General features: G+C 37.9%; 1 protein-coding gene and 1 long non-coding RNA gene across 3 annotated transcripts in view; one reads left to right on the top strand and one right to left on the bottom strand.

The window, feature by feature from the left end:
- LOC469579 (putative dimethylaniline monooxygenase [N-oxide-forming] 6) overlaps nt 1-19,638 on the top strand; it is a 42,835-nt gene extending 23,197 nt beyond the window's left edge. Inside the window, exons 3-9 of the mRNA XM_524962.7 lie at nt 1,260-1,448; nt 4,427-4,589; nt 5,696-5,838; nt 7,630-7,829; nt 9,973-10,328; nt 12,205-12,277; nt 19,132-19,638. Coding sequence (XP_524962.3) covers nt 1,260-1,448; nt 4,427-4,589; nt 5,696-5,838; nt 7,630-7,829; nt 9,973-10,328; nt 12,205-12,277; nt 19,132-19,474 — 1,467 coding nt within the window. The 3' untranslated portion in view covers nt 19,475-19,638. The remainder of the gene's footprint in view (nt 1-1,259; nt 1,449-4,426; nt 4,590-5,695; nt 5,839-7,629; nt 7,830-9,972; nt 10,329-12,204; nt 12,278-19,131) is intronic.
- Nucleotides 1-25,715, bottom strand: part of LOC112206015 (uncharacterized) — a 133,763-nt gene that overhangs the window by 23,097 nt on the left and 84,951 nt on the right. The window lies entirely within an intron of this gene.

The following is a 25,715-nucleotide window of genomic DNA, read 5'->3' as shown; positions in this document are numbered from 1 at the left end:
CCTTCTTCTCACAACCATCAGTAGAAGGCACTAGCTGTGGGTGAAAGGGAAGCACTCAGCCTGCCAAACTGCTGGACATGAGCCTTCACCCTTTTTCTGACCTCCACAAAAATTTTAAAAAGTTTAAATTCCTGTGCTTCCACGCTTATGAGAAATACAGCAACCATGAATAGAGGAAGATTATGTTTTCAACTTGAGAAAAAATACTGAGGCTTTGGGCAGCCCCCCACTTCCCCACGGGGACACAATCCTCTCAACCCTTTCCAGCACTTTTTGTCTCCCTCTTCCAGAGGTCATCTGGTGTGAGAGGGAGATACACATCTTGAATCCAGCAGCAACGTGACATTCCATCTCTTTCCCCCATTGCACAAGAGTCCCTTCCGGACCTCGGGAAGCAGAAGCTGCCAGCTCTGAAATGTATTTTCAAGGCAGCACATTGTGTGCACTTTTACCCTACCCTCACAACTGAGAGGAAATGTTTATTTTCAATTTAGCTTTTGACTGCTTCTAAAAAATAAGCCACTTTTCAATTACACAGAGGCTTTACAATGAAGTGCCAAGATTTAACACATGTTCTAAGGGCTCTGGTTTCCTGTGTTTCTTTGGTGAGGAGTGAAGTCCAGCAACTGGTGAGCCAAAGAATAGGATTCATTTACAACAGAGCAGTGGTTCTCAAAGTGTGGTTCCTAAACCAGCCACATCAGCATCACCAGGAACTTGTTAGAAATGCAAACCACCCCAGACTCCACCCCAGACAGATTGAATCCGAAATTCTAAGAATAGGGCCCAAGAATCTACGGTCTAGGGAGCCTCCAGGTGATTCTCATTACGCCAAAGCTGGGAAACCACTGCAATATTGGGTTGTTGCCAGTGAAGAGTTTGCTAAACTCCAAAAGCAAATAAATAGGCTAGAAGTCAGAGCCTCTTCTAGACAGTTTTGTTTTTTGTTTTTTTTTTAACCTGAGTATAAGATCAGAACCAGTGGTGGCACAGGAGAAAGCAAAAACCACTAAGTGGCTATAAAGACAGAGCTAACACTGAGGGTAATTACAGTAAGAGGATTCACATGGAAAGAGCTCCAGTTCTGTGCCAGGTGCTACGCGAAGGGCTTTCCATTCCTTATCTTACTGAGAGCTTTTAATTTTTGTTTATGCTTTTAAACATGAAAAGGGTTTTAGTCAACCAAGAATTTAACCACTGTGTTCACTGAAGGGAACACAATTCTTGGCTTTCTCTTTAAGCTTTCTTATTCTCCCTAGGACCACACAGAAGAAGGCAGAGCCAGCATTTACCAGTCTGTATTCACGAACTCTTCCAAAGAAATGATGTGCTTTCCAGACTTCCCTTACCTGGATGATTACCCAAACTATATGCACCACAGCAAGCTCCAGGAATATATAAAGACATATGCTCAAAAGAAGGATCTTTTAAGATACATACAGTTTGAGGTAGGGGTCTCATAACTTGTACTGTTGAAATTAAGATATGTGTGGGTTAGAGAAAAAGGAGGCAGCAAACTATTATAAAAATTAGAGCCAAATGTTTGGGCACCTCAGTAATCAAATGTTGGCTCTGATTATAAAGCATTCATGCATTGATTTTTTTTCTCCTAGACTTATTAGTTCACTAGTCTCTGAGAGCTTTCAGACTACCTTAGAAAATGGAGGCAGCTAGCCCATCATTGCCCACTTTCCACCCTCATGCTCTGATGTTTTGGAAATAATCCAAAATGCTTTAGTATATATTAGGAATTTTCTCAGTTCAATGCCAATGAGTTGTGGTTCAAAAAATCACAGCATTTGGTAGGGATTCTCCCATTACATTATGAAAAGGTTAACAACTTAAATGGGAAATATACTTATTGCTCCCATCTTTACCCACTCAGTTCGTTAGTTTTTTTTATTAAAAAGACGAGATTTCAGCATTGTTTCTGCGAGAATAATGTTTTACATTTATTTGGGACTCTTTATTGAGCATTTCTGTCTGTATGTTTGGAACTCTTAACCTCAATTAACTGCTGCTAAATGCAGAACACATGCATATAGTGGGAAAAACCATCAGCAAAATTATGAACCATGGTGATATTTACATCATTATTTTACCTGGAGTAGCCCCAAATGTATAGTTAAAATAAAATTTTCCAATAGTCATTTTATTCCATTCATTCATTACATTCATTTGCTTCCATTATGGTGTTAATATCAACAAACATTAATGAAGTTCCTATTGTGTGCTTGCATTGTGCTATGTGTTATATGTAAAAGAAAAAGAGGTCTAAGACTTAGCTCTCAAGAAGTTATTTCAAAATAAATATATAAAGAGTAAGTAAAAAGATTCCAGTAACAATTTCAATCAAAGAGAAAATTTTTTAAAGCTGTTTATGATTTGTTTATAAATAAAACAATACTATGGAGATCATGAAGCAAGAGGCAACACTTTGGGGGAAGGTATTTTCTAGAGGAGGTAAAATTTAGTTGTATTTAGTAGGTGTTTTAGATAAATGAGTGGCATGAGTAAAATTAGAGAGGTGGGAAAATGCCCTGCTCATTTGGAGAACAGTGGGCAAACCAAGTTGGTTAGGAGGGAGATATATATGCTAGGATGAGATATGGCCACATATATCAGTAAACTAGTGTGTACTGTGACTTTGAAAAATAGAGGATTATTTTGCAACCATGTAATAAAAGTCCAAAGAAGGGACATCCAGAGCTTATGTGATGGCACCAAAGTTCTCAAAGATTCAGCTTCACCCTTCTTAGCATGCGGCCTACATCATGAGGTTTGCCTTGTGGTCCAAAACAGTTGCTGAAGCTTGAGCCTTCACATCTGCCTTCTAGGCAAAAACAAAAAAAAAGGAAAGAATGAAGGGCAAAGGGATGTTCTCTCAGCTGAATCAGCTCCCCTTTTACAAATTCTCCTGAAAAAAACTGTCCAACATTGCTTATATCTCACAGGCCACCCTAGTTGCACAGGAACCTGGAAAATGCATCCCTTTTCTGTGTATGTTGTCGCTCCAAACAAAATCAGGGTTCTGTTAGTAAGAATGAAGGGAGAATGGACATTAGGGAAGCAATTTGCAGAATATGTCCCAGAAAAGTCTGTGGGAATAACAGAAAGTAAAACTAAAAGAGTAAATTGGAAAAAAATTGTATGGACTTAATAGTAATCGCATTCAAAATGTAGAATAAGTTTTAGAGGCTGTGAAGTAACAGAAATTGAGCAGGAGACATGAAATGAATATAGTCCTTCAGGAAGATTAATCTGACAAGCAGGACAAAGGATGGCTTGTAGGAAATGGGAGGCTGAAGACAGGCTAGTTATAGGTTCTTACCGTAGTCCATGCAAGGGAGTGATAAGGACTTGAATGAAGGCAGTGTTAGCAACCATGGAAAGAAAGCGTGAGATTGGGAGAGAAATATTGTTTAAACATGAGGCAAGGATGGAGAAATAACAAGGAAAACAAGTCATGGATTTGAAGCATAAGTGGCTGGGAGTTTCGTGTCATCATTCAAAGAAATAAGAAAGTCAGAAGCCAGTTTCAAAGGAAATTTAAGTAGGTCAATCAAAACCTGCTACATATGAGGAAGTATTAGGTGGTCCTCCAGATGGAAAGGTCAAGCTAAACTGGATAGAAGAGAGACCAAGGATAGATGTATTTGTATATTCATACCAAAGTTGCTAATTTTTTTTTTTTTTTGAGATGGAGTCTGGCTCTGTCGCCCAGGCTGGAGTGCAGTGGCGCAATCTCGGCTCACTGCAACCTCCGCCTCCCGGGTTCACACCATTCTCCTGCCTCAGCCTCCTGAGTAGCTGGGACTACAGGCGCCCGCCACCACGCCCGGCTAATTTTTTGTATTTTTAGTAGAGACGGGGTTTCACCATGCTAGCCAGGATGGTCTTGATCTCCTGACCTCGTCATCCACCCGCCTCGGCCTCCCAAAGTGCTGGGATTACAGGCATAAGCCACCGCGCCTGGCCGTAAAGTTGCTATATTTCTAAGATAAGAGTATTTATGCAGAGCAAAAGAGACGCCAACGATCAAACCTTGAGATATTCCCATATTTATTGAGTAGATGGAAGATGAGGTCAGAAAACGAGGAAGCCATGTCAGTAGAGGGTAGCCATAAGAAAATAACACAGATTTGTTATATGACATCATTCACAAAAATATTCAGTGTGATTTACCCCTAAATCAACTAACTTGATGTCAAAAAGTAAATGTACTCCAGTGAGTAATTTTTCTTGTGAGATTCAAAGACTCACTGAAGATTCACTGTGACTCCAATTTTACTATCTTTCTATACATTTCTGAATGACCAAGAGAGCTTGTAACAATTATTTCCTCCACAGAAACAATGCAAGAAGGAAAAAAACTTTCACATATAGAATTATAAATAGAAAAATAAATTTTCTGGTTTTCTTAAAGACCCTGGTTTCCAGTATAAAGAAATGTCCCAGCTTCTTAGTCACTGGCCAATCGGTTGTTGTTACTGAAAAGGATGGGAAACAGGAATCTACTATTTTTGATGCTGTAATGATTTGTTCAGGACATCACGTATACCCCAATCTGCCAACTGATTCCTTTCCTGGTAAGTTTGGAAAATATATAATAATCTAGGGACTTATATGCAAACATCAAGAGTTAGAAACATATCTTTCTATAGGTATTACATAATGATTATTCTTAGATTTCAAAAGAAAAAAATTAAGTTTAATGATAGGATATAGTAATAAATAGCCTCATAAGTCCTTATATTAAAATAATCAAGGACTGCAAGCCAGAGATCAGACAAACACAAGTTCCTGTTTTACAGACAGTAACTCAAATATAAGTTCTGACAGCACACGGGGTCTCCAAGCACAGTTACATTCAAAAAAAGTAGAGTCCAACTGCCAAATGGTTTAAAGAAAGACACGTTTACTTATGTTATTTATAGGAGACTCCTAGGTTTCTAATTTCATCTTCATCCACAATTTGCAAATAAACTTTAGAAATCTCAGTGATTTGTGTGTGGGTACACACATGGGTGTGTGTATAGCAGCATACTTCATTACCATCCAAAAGTGGCAAACCTCAAATAAATACAATATACATGGAGGCTGCCTTCCATTTTTCCTTCCTTCCTTGCCACAGGAACACAATCTACTCAAAGATATTAGAGTTTCCATGTCTAGGTATGATGTCCATAGGCCAAGGCAAATTAAAGAGTGAAGGCTCAGGAGGAATATAAGATTAAAACTCTTAATGTTAACGGGCAGCATATTTAATGTTTGTGAGCATGGGATCAGAACACCTGGCCTCAACTTACTATTCCACTAGTTCCTTACCACTTAACTTCTTTGTCTCAATTTCCTCTTCTTTTAAAATAGGGACAATAGCCCACCATGCAGGGATGTTATCAAGATTAAATAGTTAAAACGTGTAAAGCATTTGTCAGAGGATCTAGCCCACAGAGTTAACTTAATAAATATTAACCATTATTATTATCGAAACATACATTCTCATGCCTTAAGATTTTTTAAGGAACTAAAAGTAAGTTTTAGGGGGCTTAATGTCAAAAAATGCTAAATGGATAAATGCACTTCAACTAGGGAATTTTTTAATTACAACTGATAATAGGTTTAAAAAGACACAAAGAAAACATCTTCATAATTTCTGAAAATCAGTTCAAACAACTTGCCATGTTCCACTTAGGCCTGGACCAGTTTCGAGGCAACTACCTCCATAGCCGGGATTATAAGAATCCAGAAGCCTTCAAGGGGAAGAGGGTCCTCGTGATTGGTCTGGGGAATTCGGGATCTGACATTGCTGTTGAGCTCAGCCGTCTGGCTACACAGGTACATGACGTAAAGGTTTTGGGAAATAAACCTAAGGTAGGGCTGTGCTTCTAAATCAGTAGCCAAGGCACTGAGGATGGTACTTCTATGCCACACCACAAGAGATCCACCTCTTCTATGTGGCCCTTCAAATCAAGGAGGACTTGAGACATCCTCCATGTGAAGCCAGGTAATGTGGCCCATGCTAGTAAGGAAGTACATTCCATTGAATCCAGAAGTAAGTGCATGAGTGTGTGTATGTACAGATGAGTGTGTATGTGTGTATTTCTTGTTTTCATTTTATATTCTGATCACCTCCAAATAGACTAGTTCCTGGTCAGGCTTAATCTTTATTTATTTAACAGTATTTATTATAACATATCATGCAAAAAGCACTGTGTTTACCACTCTGAAGTTCTGAAAGATATGCATGACTTGGTATTTACTAACATTAATTTAATCAACAGCAGATGCTCAACAAATATTGGGCACTTACTATGCTTACTATGTGTCAGAACTATGATAAACTAAAAATAAATGCATAAATAAGTTAGACTAGTTCCTGACTTCAAGAAAGAGTCAATGGATGGAGATGGAGTTGACAGGTACACACAGACTATCACCAGAGGAGATGGTGAGTCTTCCAGTAGAATTAGGTGTGGCAATAGCAACACAGGGAAAAGAGAATCTAACTTAGCCTGGATGAGGTCAAGGAAGACTTCTCAGAGGACTCCAAGCTAAATCATGTATCATCGATAGACCCTGAAGAAACAACATATTTTTAAGAAAACAGGTTCTCAATGAATAAATTCTTAAATGGATGTAAATAAAACCTAAATTTTTTAAACTAAAAATTCCCTTCAGTTATCACAAAGTTAAAGTCTATTTTGCAAAGACGGTAAAATAGATAAGCAGCCAGACTCATCTCAGGGCTGAGGCAGTTGCCATGGTTTGGGTTGCTCAGGAGAAGTCCTTGGGGTATGTGTATAGGGAGAACTGGAAAAGGCAACCAGAGACAGAGAACAGAATTAAATCCTTGACATCTCATCAGCCTAATTTCAGCTAGAGATTTAGCTACACTTTTCCCACACCTAGTCCACTATCACCAGCCACAACCACTGGGGCTCACTGGATCATCTGGTCCCTACCAGACTTGCCATCTTAGTCTATGAGTATGTGAAGATTAAACCATCACAGTTGAACACAGAGCCCTCTTGTTCCTAGAGGTATGATTCTAATCCTTTCAACAACTACACACCAGCCCTCAGGGGCAGTGAAAGAATCCTGTCTCTACTAGTTTAAATTTTAGACTTTAAAAAAAATTTTTTTTATTTTAAGTTCTGGGATACATGTACAGAACATGCATAGGTCTGCACATGCCATGGTGGTTTGCTGCACCTATCAACCCTTCATCTAGATTTTAAGCCCCACATGCATTAGGTATTTGTCTTAATGCTCTCCCTCCCCTAGCCCTCCACCCTGCCGACAGGCCTTGGTGTGTGTTGTTCCCCTTCCTGTGTCCATGTGTTCTCATGATTCAACTCCTGCTTATGAGTGAGAACATGCGGTGTTCGGTTTTCTGTTCCTGTGTTAGTTTGCTGAGGATGATGGTTTCCAGCTTCATCCATGTCCCTGCAAAGGACATGAACTCATTCTTTTTTATGGCTGCTAGACAACTTATTTAGACTCGCCTTTTAAAAGTGTTCCTACTTGGATATTGAGGAAAATGCACGGAAGTGCCCAAAGAAGTGTTTTGTGTTTGCTTATTTCTTACAGAGTAATGCTGAAATCTGTGTTGCTTTTCCCCACCAGGTCATTATCAGTACCAGAAGTGCTTCCTGGGTCATGAGTCGGGTCTGGGATGATGGCTATCCTCGGGATATGATGTATGTTACCCGCTTTGCATCCTTTCTCCGGAATGTCCTTCCTTCATTCATCTCTGACTGGTTATATGTCCAGAAGATGAACACGTGGTTTAAGCATGAGAACTATGGCCTGATGCCTTTAAATGGGTACTTAAAAATGGAAATTTTTTTTATTCAAAAAAGGGGGGCACTCATTTAATGAATTTATTCTCTCTAGAACTTACTTTTGTTGTCTCATTGAGCCTAGAAACATTAAACTCAAGGTTTCACAGGTGACGGAATATGCCCAGAGACCACGTATGGCTTGGAAAACTTATTGAAATTAGTCCAGTACAGAAAGGGTATGGAAAAATCTGAAATGGAGATGACGCAGGCAGATAAATCACCCTGACATGCATGATTCATTTGTGGTAGCTACAAGCTATAGCATAGAACTTTGAGGACTGAACAAACTCAAATTGGTTTTTTGGAAGAATATCTTGTCCGTGCTTATGGGTGTATGAAGACATCAATAATAATACTTGCTTCTCAAGATGGTTGTGGTATTCAATAATATAAAAATATAAAAATTGCTTTCTAAATGATAAAGCTTTAAAAAATTGGTTCTTCTTAGTCTCAATTTTTCTAATGTGCTTCAAAGGAGCAAATAACAAAATAGTGTTAATCAACATGTCTCAGCAAGTAGGAAGTCTCAAAACAAAAGTGCACACTTCCTCCACCCCTGAAATGTTGACATTTTTGCAGAACCATCAGGAGGCATGGAACACATAAAGTAATGGAGAGTCACAACTAACGTGGCCTGTAAGATTAGTCAGATTCATTTATTTACTTCTTTATAGAGACAGGGCCCAACACTTACTAATTAGGAAGTCATTCCAGGTAGAAGAATCAGCATATCAATAGAAAAAAAGAATATTTAAGTTGGTAAGAAAAGAAAGAATTGAGAAATTTTATCTCCTGGCCCATGCTAGCCAAAAAGTTTCATTGTGTTTAGAGAAAGATGGTAAGAAAAAGGAGGAACTGTAAATCAAAAGAGCAAATGCCAGATTTAGGAGGTAAACTGTCAGTCCAAAGCACTCATACTACCAAGTCTTGCAGGCTGCTATAACCCTTTAAAAAATGTTGATTTTATGCATTTAAAATTATGTTTAACACTGGGGCTTGCTTGACAGTAGAGGGTGGGAGGAGGAAGAGAATCAGAAAAAAATACTTATCAGGTACTATGCTTATTACCCAGGTGACAAAATTATCTATACACCAAACCCCTGTGACACACAATTTACTTATATAACAAACCATGGACCCCCAAACCTAAAATAAAAGTTTTTAAAAATTATGTTTAATATAAGTCCCATAGCTTGAGCTAGTTAAGATTTTTTATCTTGTAAGAGTAACTATAAATTATATTTTGGCCTTGCCATTTAGACAATTAAAACATAGTTTTAGAAATTCATTCATTCTGAAAACTAAGCTTCCTTTTGGAAAGGGTTCCAATTACCCTAAGTTTCTGGAGGGAGAAAGGGGGAGGAAAAACAGGTTTCATTGTGGTCTATGTTTTGCTACCTTGTAAGGTAAAAGAAGAGGTTGCAGGATTAGATAGAAAATGATGTGGAAGTATAGAGACAAATTTCAGGATTTACAAGGTTTCTTTGTGTCTGAGATACTTGCAGGAAATTCCGGAATCTCAAAGGAAACTTAAATCAAAATGAAATATATTGTCCTGAAAAATATTATTCCTAGAATTTTGGCAACTAAAATGCAATATCAAAGTTGTTACACTTTTTTGTGGACACAGCTGATGAAAGAAAACCAAACATGGCAATAAAACTTCCCACCACTGCAAGTCTGATTTCTCCATGTAAGACAAGACTTTAAAGTTATGATAATATTGCACTTATAACAACAGTGCTTGCATGTGCCAGGAACTGTTTTAAGTGCTTTAAGGATAATTGATCATTTAATTTTCACAACAACCTATGAGGAAGATTCCATCATCATCCCCATTTTATACATAAAGAAACAAATACAGAAAAGTAACAACTAGTAAGAGATGGAGCTAGGTTATGAACCTGGGCCATCTGCTTCCAGATTTGGCGTTCTTAACCACTTTAGCATGTCTGTAAATTAGTTTTAGTCTCATTTAGGAAAGGAATTGCCATGAGAGAAGAGAGTCAATGGCACTTATGCTGATGTTTAACTGCTCGATGTTATTTCAATGTTATGGGCTGTTGCAGGTATTTCTTGGAAATGAGCTATTTACAGCAAGGGTGTTTGCCTCTCATTGCTGTAGTTCCCTGAGAAAAGAGCCTGTGTTCAATGATGAGCTCCCATCCCGCATCCTGTGTGGCACTCTGTCTATCAAGCCCAGTGTGAAGGAGTTCACGGAAACCTCAGCTGTGTTTGAGGATGGGACCGTATTTGAGGCTATCGACTCTGTCATCTTTGCAACAGGCTATGATTATTCCTACCCCTTCCTTGATGAGACCATCATGAAAAGCAGAAACAATGAGGTTACCTTGTTGAAAGGCATCTTCCCCCCACTAATGGAGAAGCCAACCTTGGCTGTGATTGGCTTGGTTCAGTCCCTTGGAGCTGCCATCCCCACAGCAGACCTGCAAGCCCGGTGGGCTGCTAAAGTATTTGCAAGTAGGTGGGCCATTCTGTCTTTCATTCATTTTATCAATGAACATTTACTGAACACCTGCTATATGCAAAGCACTTTGCTAGGGATACAATGAGAACAAGGCAAACATGTTCCTTGACCTCTCAAAGCTTAAAATGGGGTGTGGGGGATGCCATAATAGGGGAAATTTGGGGGGGTTCTAGTGAGGGGAGTTGGACTGTTGCACAGAGCAAACAGTATACAGGAAGTCATAAAGGTGAGGGAAAGCATGAAATGTGTAAGGACCCAGAAACATTTTGGTGGAAGGGAATATAAAGCAGAGGCAGGGAGTGGCAAGAAATATAGGTTTATAAGCCACGTTACAGAGCTTAAACTTCTCATAGGGATTAAGGACTTTGCAAGATTTTAAGCAAGAAAAAAATAGCAGAGGATAACTGCAATGTCAGGCTACATTATGAAGATTGGAAGGGCCCTGGTGAGGGTTGGAGGTGTGCCAGAAACCTCACTGGTGTCAACTTCTGTCAGAATAACAAAGTCAGGCCACTCTGATTCTCATGACAATCTTCTTCTTCTCTCCCTCTACTCTAGACCTCATGGTCTCCAGGGGCTACAAGCATGCTTATGTGAGGAAATCAAGAATATGAGGATTACATGGAGAAAGGCAATGTCTCAAATATATTAATTTACTCCAGTCATACTGAATATTATCATTATTATTGAAAAGTGTTCTTTTATTCATGTATTCTCCAAAATATTGACCAATATAGGTATAACTTACCTAACATAACTAATCCATAAAAACTTACACTATTGGTAATTAATAAACCATTACAATCATGGAATATATGTATATATATTGTCTAAAACTTTGTAGATAAATAAATTTCTATTTCAATTACACCATGAAAGATCATTATTTAAATAAACCCCATCATGAAATCTTTTGTAAAGGTGCTCCCTGCAAAATACTTCTATTGCCTTTTTCCTTCGAAAGGTACAACAATGCCAAGAGCCTGAGGTATTATGAGAAGACTGGATATAGTTCATAAACCTAAGAAATTTACATGAAGCAAATGGTATCATTTATTTATTCAGCAAATACTTATTGAACACCTACTATGTGTCAGGCTCTAACCTGGCACTTAGGACACAACAACAAATGAAGCAGAACAAAATTCTGGCCTCTTACTTTCTAGCAGGGTGTCCAGCCAATATCAATCATAGAGTACTACCAGGCTGACATAAGACCCTAACGATGACTGGGAAATATTCATGCACTGCAAATTTTAGAGCAACTTTCTTCCACTGTTACAAAGGCAAATAAGCTACCATCACCAGTTAAAAGAAGTGGCATTGATGTAGTGAAATTCACAAAAAGCTAAAACTTGTCTGCTGCCCCTTAAAACACCTTACATAGCTGCAGAAGATGTTTAAAATCCTATGCTTCCTTCTATTACCTCATTTAAAATGCCAGAAACCTTAAAGGGAACTGTTTTACCAGATTCTTTCTTCAGAGAAGTTTTAGGATGAGGATACAGAAAAAAAAGGAAGAAATTATTAAGCTATTATATGCATGAAGTGTACTGAGCACATATGTTGAGGATTAGGTCCTCTATAATGTTACCGAAATAAGAGACTGAGTGATTTGAAGCTACGAATGTCTCTGCTGTCACTATCTCACTACAGGCCAGCTTTGCCATTCCCAAAGGTTCATTAACTTTTCAGGTCTTTGTTTCTACGAACTGGTATTTTGCTAAAGATATCAAAGACATCTCCAGCTCCTTTTAATACAAAAGTTTTCAGGAATACAGTTTATAAAAACCAAATGATTTCCATCATATGTCATTATATATTTCTGATTTGTGTTTTTCAATATTTTTCTCTTCATTTCTTTTCTAGACTCGTGTACCCTGCCAACCACGAATGAAATGATGGATGACACTGATGAGAAAATGGGGGAAAAACTCAAGTGGTAAGCAGCTAACTGTACTTGCTAATAGAGCAAGTCCTAAAATGTGCCTTTACATGTAGAAAAACATTAATATGCTTTAATATTGTCATTAGTCAGAGTTTACATTTTCTGAACACTTGCAATAATCAAAAAATGTTTAGATAGTAAACAGTCATCACACTTCTTTTGTGTAACTCAAGAATAGAGGTTTTCTATCAGGGATAATTTTGCCCTCCAGGGGACATATGGCAAAATCTGGAGACACTTTTGGTCATTGTGAGTGGAGAGGGCATGCTACCAGCATCTTATGGGTAGAGAACAGGGATTCTGCTAACCATCCAACAATGCAGAGCACAGTCCATCAAAACAAATAATTATCTGGCTCAAAATGTCAATAGTGCTGAGGTTAAGAAACAACTCTATAAATGACTACAGTTGACCTTTGAACAACACAGGTTTGAATTATTTGAGTCCACTTATACGTGGATTTTTTTCAATTAACATAATGCAGACTGGGCACGGCAGCTCACGCCTGTAATCCCAGCACTTTGTGGGGCTGAGGCGGGTGGATTACCTGAGGTCAGGAGTTCGAGACCAGTCTGGCCAACATGGTAAAACCCTGTCTCTACTAAAAATACAAAAAAATTAGTTGGGCGTGGTGGTGTGCACCTGTAATCCCAGCTACTCGGGAAGCTGAGGCAGGGGAATTGCTTGAATCAGGGAGGTGGAGGTTGCAGCGAGCCGAGATCGTACCACCGCACTCTAGCCTAGGTGACAGAGTGAGACTCCATCTCACAAAAAAAAAAAAAAAAAAAAAAAAAAAATGCAATTTTTTGGAGATTTGCAGCAATTTAAAAAACTCAAGGCCAGGCACAGTGGCTCACGCCTGTAATCCCAGCACTTTGAGAGGCCGAGGTGCGTGGATCATGAGGTCAGGAGATCGAGACCATACTGGCTAACATGGTGAAACCCCGTCTCTACTAAAAATACACCAAAATTAGCCGGGCGTGGTGGCAGGCGCCTGTAGTCCCAGCTACTCGGGACGCTGAGGCAAGAGAATGGCATGAACCCAGGAAGCGGAGCTTGCAGTGAGCCCAGATTGTGCCACTGCACTCCAGTCTGGGCAACAGAGTGAGACTCCGTCTCAAAAAAAAAAAAAAAACAAAACCTCAAAGATGAATTGTGTAGCCTAGAAATATTGAAAAAAATTAAGAAAAAGATGCCATGTTTAAAATATTTTTAGATACTAGTCTATTTTATCATTTACTACCATAAAATATACACAAATCTATTATTAAAAAATTAAAATTTATCAAAACTAAATGCATACATACAAACTCTTACAGACTATACATGGCACCATTCATAGTCAAGAGAAATGTAAACAAACATAAAGATGCAATATTGTCATAACTGCATAAAATGTAGCACATAATGTACTAGTATAATAATTTTGCAGTCACCTCTTGTTGGTATTGCAGTGAGCTCAAGTGTTTTGAGTATCTACTTAAAATGCTCTGTGACATTAGTCATTTTCACCTGAGCAGTTCATATCTCCAGTAAATTCTGCATCACAGTAAAAAGTGAACTCTCAAGGTTCTCACATATTTTTATCATGTTTAGTGCACTACCTTAAGCCTTTAATAACACCATGGGCTCCATATGAAGTGTCATTAATGATGTTGGAAGTGCTCCCAAGAAGCAAAGAAAAGTTACGACATTATAATAAAAAAACTGAGTTGCTTAATATATACTATACATTGAGGTCTGCAGCTATAGTTGCCCACTATTTCAAGATAAATGAATCCAGTGCAACTATGCCAGCAGGCATGAAATCTTGCACTTTTTGTAAAATATCTTTTTATTTTGGATTGAAAATGCAGCTTTTTATGTGGGTGCAGGATTGCTATAAGAAAGTATACATATAGACTCTAATATAATTTGAGAAAAAGTGAAGTTATTATATGACAAAGCAAAAGGAAGGTGAAGGATCTAGAGCTGGAAAAGTTAATGCCAGCAAAGGATGATTTGATTATATCAGAAAGAGTTTGGCTTAAAAAATGTCAAGATAACAGGAGACATGCATGCTGCCAACCAAGAAGAAGGAGATGAATTCCCAGATGTCATTATGAAAATCATTGAGGAGGAAGGATTTCTGCCTGAACAGATTTTTAACGCAGACAGAAGTGCCCTATTCTGGAAAACAAAAAAAAAGCCACAAAGGCCATTAATAAGGAGCAGAAGTGAGCACCAAGATTAGGCAGGAAAGAATAAGCTAACTACTGTTTTGTGCAAATGCAGTCAGATTTATGATCAGGATGGCCCCTATCTATGAAGCTGCCCCCTCAAGCCTCAAAGGGAAAAGATGAATATCAGCTTCCTATCTTTTGGTTATACAAGACCCTTTTTCTGGATTAGCTCTGTCAATGCTTTGTCCCTGAAGTCAGAAAGTTCTTGCCAATAAGAGACTGCCTTTTAAAGTTTTTTTGATATAGACAATGCCCCTGACCACCCAGAACCCCATGAGTTCAACATGGAAGGCATCGAAGTAGTCTAATTTCCCCCAAACACAACATTCTAATTCAGCCTTTATATCAGGGAGTCATAAGGACCTTTAAGGCTCATCACATACCATACTCTATGGAAAAGATAGTCAATGCTGTGGAAGATAACCCAACAGAGAGAACATCATGAAAGTCTGGAAGGATTATACCATTGAAGATGCCCTAATTGTTATAGAAAAAGCCATGAAAGCCATCAATCCTAAAACAACATATCTCTCCTGGAGAAAACTATGTCCAGATGTTATATATGACTTCAGAGGATTTACAGCAGACCAGTCACAGAAATCACGAAAAAGATTATGGATATGGCAAAATAAAAAGGCGAGGGTGAAGGGTTTCAAGATATGGATCATGGAGAAATTCAACAGCTAATAGACACCACTAATAGACACTTTTAATTCCACACTAGAGGAACTAAAAGATGACTTGATGGAGATGAGTCCTTCCAAAGCAGTGCCATATGAGAACGAAGACATAGAACAAGCCATGCCAGAAATAAATTGACATTAGATAATCTGGCAGACAGTTTCCAGTTATTTAAGACTTCTTTTGACTTATTTTATATAACATGGACCCTTATATGATACAGGTACTGAAACTAAAGCAAATGATAGAGAAGGATTACTACTATATAGAAAATTTTTAGAGAAATAAAAAAGCAAAAGTCAGACAGAAATTACAATGTATTTCCATAATTACACCAATGGGCCTGCCTCTCCTGCCCCCAATTCTATCTCCTCCATCTCTTCTGCTTCTGCCACCCCTGAAACAGCAAGACCAACCCCTTCTGTTTCTCCTCCTCCTCCTCAGCCTACTCAACATAAAGTTGATGACGATGAAGACATTTATGATAAACCACTTCCATTTAATGAATAGTAAACATATTTTTTCTTCCTCATAATTTTCTTAATAACATTTTCTTTTCTCCATATTACTTTATTGTAAAATAGTATTTAATACGTATGACATATAAAATATGTGTTAATCAACTGTTTGCATTATTGGTAAGGCTTCCAGTCAACAGGTTATTAAGAGTTAAGTATGTGGGGAGTCCAAAGTTATACATGGATTTTTGACTGCAAGAGGGCTCAATGCCCCTAACCCCTGAGTTCTTCCAAAGTCAACTGATATAGGAAGTTTCTTTACTTTTTCAAACATTTAACATGGCATTGATATGTCAACCTAAAGGAAAACACTGAGGCAAATTTAATATAAAAAGAGAATTGATTTGGGCCAAGTTTGAGGACTGCAACTCGGGAGCACAGAGTCAAATTGTCCTGAATATACACTCCGTTGGCAGCAGTTACAAGTAGGTTTTTTAAAGGAAATACAAAAGAGTCAACTTCTAAGTTGTTTACCAAGAACTTACATTAAAATTATATAAGCTATTGATTGGCTATATACTGTTCTTCGTATCACAAATTCTAGGAATATGAAGATGATGAGTGAGATAGCTAGTCAGGAATAAAAATGCCTTTTAACAATTGCCCCCAGGCATTGGTAGAGGGCAGCATGACAAGTCCAATACACGTGGCTCTCTGAGCTTGATAAATTTTGCATACCTCACATAGCGCAGACTACTCTGAGCTATTTTTCTTCTCTCACATTGAATGCCACAATGTAGTCACCCATTCAGGGCCTAGAGAAGAAAAGAAATGGAACCCTCAGATTCAACAAAACCTCCCCTGCACAACTTCATCCAGTTCAAGAACAACTTTCAGAGTTGGGCACTTTTATGTGCTAACAATTCATGCAGCTTGATACCCTTTCCTTTAGAGCCCAGTAGAAATAAAAATGAGGAAATAGGTTAAAATGTTCATCTTATTGCTTAAATGATAAGCTGCTCTTCAGAGTTTCAAAAAGCAAATTACTCCACATTCCAACTAAAAGAACTATAGAGGCGGAAAGGAGGTGATCTCTTTACTCTCTGTCATAAAAGGTAAAGGCCAACACCCCTATAACAAAAGACAGGTTAACAAGAGAAAATGTAACAGATTTATTATGTGCACATGTGTGCATGAGAGCCTTACAAAACATGAACTCAAAGGAGGGCCAGATCATTCATGTTTAAATATTCTCTTCACTAGGGTTAGGGGAGATGGAAGTGTAAAAGTAAATGATTTTTCAGAGGAAATTAATAAGTCCAAAGAACAGCAGCTTAGACCCAGTTTCTCTGGGCTTTGGGGGAGGTGTAATCACCCAACAGATTCATCTTGCTCACTGCCCAGAAAAGCTGATGCCCTGAGAACAGCAGGTTTTTCCAATAGAGAGAGTTTAATAAACACACAGCTGTCAGAGGCATTTGAACCAGAGTGACTCCATCTTGAATAGGGGCTGGGTAAAATGAGGCTGAGACCCACTAGGCTGCATTCCCAGGAGGTTAGGCATTCTTAGTCACAGGATGAGAAAAGAGGCCAGCACAAGATTCAGGTCACAAAGACCTGGCTGATAAAACAGGATTCAGTAACGAAGCTGGCCAAAACCCACCAAAACCAAGATGATGAAAAAAGTGACCTCTGGTTGTCCTCACTACTCATTATATGCTGATTATAATGAATTAGCATGCTAGAAGACACTCCCACCAGCACTGTGATAGTTTACAAATGCCATGGCAATATCAGGAAGTTACCCTATATAGTCTAAAAAGGGGAGGAACCCTCAGTTCTGGGAACTGCCCATTTCTTTCCTGGAAAACTTATGAATAATCCACCCCTTGTTTAACATGTAATCAAGAAGTAACTATAAGTATACTCAGTTGAGCAGCCCATGCCACTGCTCTGCCTATGAAGTAGCCATTCTTTTATTCCTTTACTTTCTTAATAAACTTGCTTTCACTTTATGGACTGGCCCTGAATTCTTTCTTGTGAGAGGTCCAAGAACCCTCTTTTGGGGTCTGGCCAGCTAAACGGAAGGGCAGGAGTTTATTACTACTCAAATCAGCCTCCATGAAAATTCAGAGGCTAGATTTTTTTAAGGATAGTTTGGTAGTCAGGGGCTAGGGAATGGGGAATGCTGATTGGTTGGGTCAGGGATGAAACCATAGGGAGTCAAATCTTGTCTTCTGGTCTTCCTGGGAGGAGACCACATGACAAGATGAACCAGTTTACCAGTCTGGGTAGTGCCAGCTGGCCCATCAGAATGCAGGGTCTGAAAAATATCTTGAGCACCAATGGTAGGTTTTATAATGGTGATGTTATCCATAGGAGCAATTGGGGATTTCTGACTGCATGACTCCTGAGCCCTAATTTCTTATCTTGTGGCTAATTTGTTAGTTCTATAAAAGCAGTCTGATCTCCAAGCAAGGAGGGGGTTTGTTTTGGGAAAGGGCTGTTACCATCTTTGTTTCAAAGTTAAACTGTAAACTAAATGTCTCCCATAGTTAGCTTGGCCTATGCTCAGGAATGAATAACGGCAGCTTGGAGATTAGAAGAAAGATGGAGTAATTACATTTTTTTTCACATTTTTTTCACTGTCATAATTTTTTTAAAGGTGATTTCAGAGGTAACATCACAGGACATGGGAGACTAAAGGGAGGAAAGTATGTCAAACAAAGGCTGTCCTGTTCTGCAGACGAAACCTCACAGAAAGCAACTCTTAAGAGTCAGTAGCCTATGATGAAAGTTTCTCTGTCAGACATTCAGCGGTGCCTGACTCTCAGTCTCTCTCTCCTGCAAGTTAATCTTTCCTAGAGTGGGCAAGGGAGGCCTCCGAGAAAGCCTAGTTTCCATCTTCTGTTTACTTCCTTTTATTTTCTCCACAGATAAAAATCTCCTTCACAAAAGGCAGCTTTTCAGGGCTGTTTCTGTCTGCAGGCCCTCTGAAGAGCCATCTCAAAATCTGTCAACGAAGTATATATTTTGCAGTAAAATATTTTTTGTTTTCTTTAGTATGAAACAATTTATATTATTAGATTACAGGAGTATTAAAACCATCCATGATCTCACTTTTAAACAAACCAATCTGAAAGTCTAACATTGGGGCAGATTCTAAGCAATGTCTTATAAAGAATAATTATGTGTTAATGAGTAAACTAAGTTAATTAGTCTCCTTAAACCAGAGGGTCAGTTTACTCCAGGCCACATGGTCAAAGGCAAAAGTCCAACATTACATCAAACTCAAATAGAGATTAGGAAGGAGGAGAAAAGCAGCTCACTTAGCTAAAGAAAAAACAATAAATTCAATTTTGTGGAAAAGGAGGGCATAAATGGAGGTGCTATCTAAAATGTTATTTTTCTGAAAGAAAAAATAAGAAATTAATGCTCCTATTTGCAACTGTAACACTTATTCCAGTATGTTCTCTTCTTTCTTCAGGTTTGGCCAAAGCCAGACTTTGCAGACAGATTACATCACATATATGGATGAGCTGGGCTCTTTCATAGGGGCCAAGCCTAACATACCATGGCTCTTCCTGACAGATCCCCGCCTGGCCCTGGAGGTGTACTTTGGCCCTTGCAGCCCATACCAGTTTCGACTGATGGGACCAGGGAAGTGGGATGGGGCCAGAAATGCCATCCTGACCCAGTGGAACCGGACAGTGAAGGCAACCAGGACAAGAGTTGTCAGTGAAGTTCAGCGACCCCATCCCTTTTACAATTTGCTTAAAATGCTCTCATTCCCATTACTCCTTCTGGCTGTTACACTTACATTTTATTAATGAGAAAGTCTTTGAGGTCTCAAAATTCAGCACAGAAGTGTAATCACACAATACAACACACACACACACACACATACACACACACAATCACAACATAGTTCCTCTCTCCTTTCCTGAAGATATGAAAATCCGTCTTGGCCCATTTGAATTAAAGTATAAGTAAAATGGAAAATACTCAGCCTCTCTCACTCTGTTGGGAATCTGTTCTCTAAAAGGCTTTTCACATGCTGAATTGGCAAATTTGGGGATGCTTAAGATAAGACAGGAAGTCGAATAAGCATGAGCACAGATTTTCAGGCTGAACAAAGTTTAACAAAATGTAAAGGCATTTTATTTTGTCCATTATAGTATATCAACCAATGTATTTTTCATATTAACTGAAGTTCTTGACATTAAATCAACATAGAGAGATAAGTTTATACCAATACAACAACAAAGATAAAATGAACACATTGCTTGAAAGATACATACTGCCAAAGCTCTCCCAAGAAGAAACATATAACCTGAATAGACCTAAATCTATTAAAGTACTTGAATTTGTAGTTTAAAAACTCTTCCACAAAAACAGGCCAAGAACCAGGTCTTCACTGGTTAATTCTGTCAAACATTTGAGAAAGCAATATACCAATTATATGCAAAATTTTCCAGAAGATTAAAGAGGACAGAATAATCCTCAGCTCATCGTAGCCCTGACATCTAAACAAGACAAATGCATTCTAAAAAAATAAAATATAGATCAATATCCTTCATGAAGATATATGCAAAAATTCTTAACAAATGTTAATATAATCAAACAGTTTATAAAATGAATAGCATAACCATGCAAGAATTATTCTGGAAAAGCAATGTTGGTTTCATAGTCAATGTAATTCACCACATTTGTAAACTAAAAATGAAAAACCATAGGATCATCTCAATAGATGCATAAAAAGCATCTGACAAAAGCCAACATCCATTCCTGAAGAAAACTCTCAACAAAGTGATAAAAGGAAACTTCCTCAACATGAAAAAGGGCATCTATGAAAAACCTACAGCTAATATCATACTCAATGGTGAAAAACTAAATGCTGTATTTCTAAGATCAGGAACAATATAAAGGCTTTGGTTCTCACCACTTCTAGTCAACATCCTACTGGGATTTCTAGCCAGTGCAATAAGGAAAAAAAAAGAGGAATAAAAGATATCAAAAGTGGAATGGGAGAAGTAGAACTTTCTTTATTCTTAGACAATATGATTGTCTATGCAGAAATTATTTTGAAATCTACATAAAAATTACAGAACAAATAATTATATTTCTATATACTAACAGTAAACAGTAGAAAATTAGAAAATTGTAAACTATTATTTATAACATCCAAAAATATGAAATATTTAGGATAAGCCAGCATAAGAAAGGTAAAAACTATACACTGAAAGCTAAAAAACATAGTTGAGAGTAATTAAAGGTCTAAATAAATGGAGAGTTATACTATATCCTGGGTTGAACCACCGATATTGTGGTGATGTCAATTATCCTCAAGTTGATCCATAATTTCAATGCAATACTAATCAACCCTCTAACATGCTTTTTTATAGAAATTGAAAACTGATTCTAAAATGTACAAGGTATTTAAAGGACCTAGAATTGTTAAAAAATAACTTTGAAAAGGCTGGGCACGAAGGCTCACGCCAGTAATCCCAGTATTTCGGGAGGCTGAGGCAAGCCGATCACCTGAGGTCGGGAGTTCGAGACCAGCCTGGCCAACATGGAGAAACCCCATCTCTACTAAAAATACAAAATTAGCCAGACGTGGTGGTGTATGCCTGTAATCCCAGCTACTCAGGAGGCTGAGACAGGAGAATTGCTTGAGGCGGAGGTTGCAGTGAGCCGAGATCGTGCCATTGCACTCCAGTCTGGGCAACAAGAGCCAAACTCCATTTCAAAAGAAAAAACAAATGTGGAGCATTAACACTACCTGACTTCTGATTTCAAAATTTCTTATTTTATGAAGCTACAGTAATCAAGTCAGTATGTTATGGTGTGAAGATAAACAATAGGTCAATAAAAAAGAATGGCATATCTGGAAATAGAACCACACAATATGGACAAAGGTGAAAATTCAGTAAAGACAGGAGAGTCTTTTCAACAAATGATGTGGGAACCATTGGATATCATGCAATATGGAAAAAAAAAAACCTTCAGTCAATACTTTGTACTACATATAAAAAGTAACTGAAAGAGGATTATAGAACTAAAACCCTAAAACTTCTAGCAGAAAATGAAAAAGAAAATCTTTGGGTTAGGCAAAAATGTCTTAGATACAATACTAAATGCACAATATTCATTTTAAAAATTGTGTAAATTGGACTTCATCAAAATTAAGAACAGTTCTAGCATATTCTCACTCATAGGTGGGAATTGAACAATGAGATCACATGGACACAGGAAGGGGAATATCACACTCTGGGGACTGTTGTGGGGTGGGGGGAGGGGGGAGATATACCTAATGCTAGATGACGAGTTAGTGGGTGCAGCGCACCAGCATGACACATAACCTGCACAATGTGCACATGTACCCTAAAAATTAAAGTATAATAAAAAAAAGAACAGTTCTAATATTCCTTTAGGAAAGAATATAGTAAGTACATTGATGCTTATGACATCCACATTATTTGTATCTAATAAAAGCAGGATGAATATTCTAACTCAATTTGTCTAATTGGAGAGATGGATAAGACATAGTAGAAAAAGTTCAGACTTGAAAAGAAAAATGTATACCAAACTATCTCAATTTGTTTTTAGAATACATATAATTTATCCTAGTAATCAAATTTGGTTCAAACCAGATGCGTCTCCAAAGTATTCTTGTGTACATGTGTGTATGTGTACACACATGCTAGTGTTGTGTTGTGTTTAGTATGATGCTAGATTGTGTAACAGAAAGAGTCTGTAAGAATTATAAGCTGATTTTCCAAATATCCTATGCACATATTTCTGAGTCCTCTGTTCAATCTGGGGACTACCAATGAAGACTAATCTGGAATCTTGGAGAAAGACACTTGGGAAGAACAAGAAAAATAATATTTTGAGTGGGGGTCTCTTTTCTGGAACATGTTTCAGGGTGTGAGAGTCTCATTCCCTCCTCAGATCTATTACTAGAGGGATGTTCTCCTCAACAAAGACTGTGGTGAAAGTTGGCTAAATGGACTGCTGAGCCCTTCAGACTTAGTTTATTTGAGCCAACTAGAAACTTTTTTGTAATTCAGACTTCTTGATATTTTATTCAATCATATGGATAATATTAATTTGCACTAAATTAAATTTGATGGAATGTTGCTTATAACCTCTGTGTATTTGGTCATGTGTAGTAAGTAGACATAAGTGTGGTCCTTCCCATCATCTTTACCAACTATGCAAAATAAAGTGAGAACAAAGAGCCATTAAGGAGTGACAAAAGGCGAGGGAGCATGCTAACTCAAAGCTAATTCATGCACCTCATTCTACTGATTGGGTAGCCTGCTCATCTGTGAAATCTATGTTTGTGTGTATATACAATCTGTAATTGAATCTAGTGTAAGGACTATACCAGACAAACTCATTAATAAACTAACTAAATAAAACCCTTTCACCAGCTGATTCCCAAAGACAATCAGCTTTTCAGTCAGATCAATAGCAAATCTCACAGTTAAGAAACTACTATGTTTTGCATCATCAGACACAGAAGAAACCATATTTTTAATGTTTTACTTTGCCTCTAAAATCCTAGCATAAATTAGCATATTTTTAAAATAGGGTTAAGAGTAGTAGTTTATGCCTGGAACCCCAGCATTTTAGGAGGCCCAGGCACAAAGATTGCTTAAGCACAGGAGTTTGAGACCAGCCTAAGCAACATAGCAAAACCTTGTCCTACAAAAAAATTAAAATTAAAAAATTAGCCAGGTGCTATGACTCGGATGTGTGTCCCCTCCAAATCTCATGTTGAAATGTGATCCCCAGTGTTGGAAGTGGGGCCTTGTGGGAAGTGATTCTCTCATAAATGGCTTAGTGCCCTCCCCAGGGTAATGAGTGAGTTCTCACTCTGTTAGTTCACGAGAGCTATTATAGTTGTTTAAAAGAGACTGGCACCTCCTCTCCTCTCTCTTGCTCCAATTCTCGTGCTCCCTTTCACACCATGTGACATGCCTGCTCCCCCTTCACCTTCTGCCATGATTGCAAGCATCTTGAGGCCTCACCAGAAGCAGATGTCGGCACCATGCTTCTTGTACTGTCTGCAGAATGATGAACCAAAATACACCTCTTTTCTTTATAAATTACCCAGTCTCAGGTATTTCTTTATAGCAACACAAACTGTGTAACTGGCAAAAGGGTCCTGCTGCTTGCCACTTTTAGAAAGATACCAACATAACAAGAGCGAGATGTGACAGAGAAAGAGTGAGTTTTATCATCTGTGTTAGCAAGGAAAAGAGTGGGCAGAATTCTTTCCCAAAATTTCCACTCTTCAATTTGTGGGAGGAACACAGGGTTTTTTTTTTTAAGAGACAGGGGTTTGGAATGCAGGAGAGGAAAAGGGCAGCTACACAGATCAAAAGGCAGGCCCTTAGACATGGCACCTTGCTCTGTATATACCAATCTCTTTAAGGATATAAACCACAATCTGGTTTATACATTACGTTGATGATTATAATACTTTGATAATTAACAATGGTATATCTGGATGCAGTGTCATAATATGGCTTTTTAGTAAAAAGTACTTGAAGGCAAAATGAATAATTAGATTAAAAAATGAAGCCACAGGGAAATGATAGCTGAAATTTAAGCCACAAGGAAATGATAGCTGAAATTTCTATGCATATATTTAAAATTTACATCTTACATTGAACTGCAGTGATCTAGGTGCCTTCAACTGCCCTGTCCTTAGATTTAATAAGGTGTAGATAGCTTCACAGATTACCTTTTCTTATATTATAATAAAAGAAGTATAACCAGAGCCTTTATGACTACATTTGTTAATTTCTCCTCTCTGAAATAAGACAATGTAATCTTCAGGTATTTGGTTTACTAATATATCACAGATTCATCACCACCCCACCCAACTAATCATCAAATGAGTTTCGAAGCTAAGAACTGACTCATGTTCTATACCTGCCTTCTTAATGTATTAAGAAAATCCTTAAGCTCCATTAGGCTTTGGCCAATATGAGACATCCAAATCCAGATACTTTTGGGACTAGACTGAAAAAATAAGTAAGTAAAGCAGACAGATTGCATATTAATCATTCTGTTGGCACATTAAACATAGAGAAATCATCCTTTACTTCTGCAAAAATATTTGCAGGCCCAGGACAACCAGATTTTCTAAACTTTTTAGAGAAGCCTTGTATTGATATTTCCATCTCTTATTTTCTGGATTTTTAATGTTTAGCAACAACTTTTAAAAAGAGATTTGTAAGTCTTAGATGGGCTGGAGAAAACTCAGTAAGGGCAGATTTCAGCTGAAGAACCTCCACTTCTCCTTACCTTCTCTGGAAACAATATGTATTGCCATCTTCCAGCCACCATTCTCAGGGTTCAGAGGGAGTTTAAAGATCTCCTAATTCAACCCTTGGTTGATATTTGTGTTCTTTCTACAATATCCAGCCTCCTCTTTAACACCTCTTTGGACACAAAATTCATTCATTACCCTCTGGAGCAGCCTTCAGATAAATGACTGCCTCTGGCATTTACCCAGTACAGCCACCATTCATTCACAGTGGCGAACACCAGCCCTGTGAGATAGAAAGAGGTTCAAATGCGGGAGTCACAGCTACCTGCTCAAAAACTCAAAGCAAAACACTGAACTTATTCCAAACTAGAGTCTTCGTAACTTAATAGAATATTTAAAAAGGAATAATTATTTCTAGGAATCTGTTATATGGATATTTTTGCATTAAAGCACAAAGATGGATGAACAAGGAAAATCATTGCAGTCTCATTTATAATCATGAAAACCTGGAAACAATTCAAATATCTATAATAGTATAAAATAACATATAGTAAAATATAGGAGATCAACGTATATATACTGACATGGAACTCTTTTCAAAATATATTGTTTAATGAAAAAAGCAAGTAACAAAGTAAACAATATTTCTTCATTTATGTAAAGTCTAGTATCTGTGTATACAAATGTTATTTTTACACAGAAGGAAATGTCTGAAAGCCAGTTGTCATCAGTAGTATTCTCTGAAGATTAGACTGGGGCTGGAAATGGGAGGAAGGAGT

The sequence above is a fragment of the Pan troglodytes genome, chromosome 1 (assembly GCF_028858775.2).
Source record: "Pan troglodytes isolate AG18354 chromosome 1, NHGRI_mPanTro3-v2.0_pri, whole genome shotgun sequence".
Classification (NCBI taxonomy): Eukaryota; Metazoa; Chordata; class Mammalia; order Primates; family Hominidae; genus Pan; species Pan troglodytes.
This window is presented reverse-complemented; position numbering and strand designations above follow the sequence as displayed.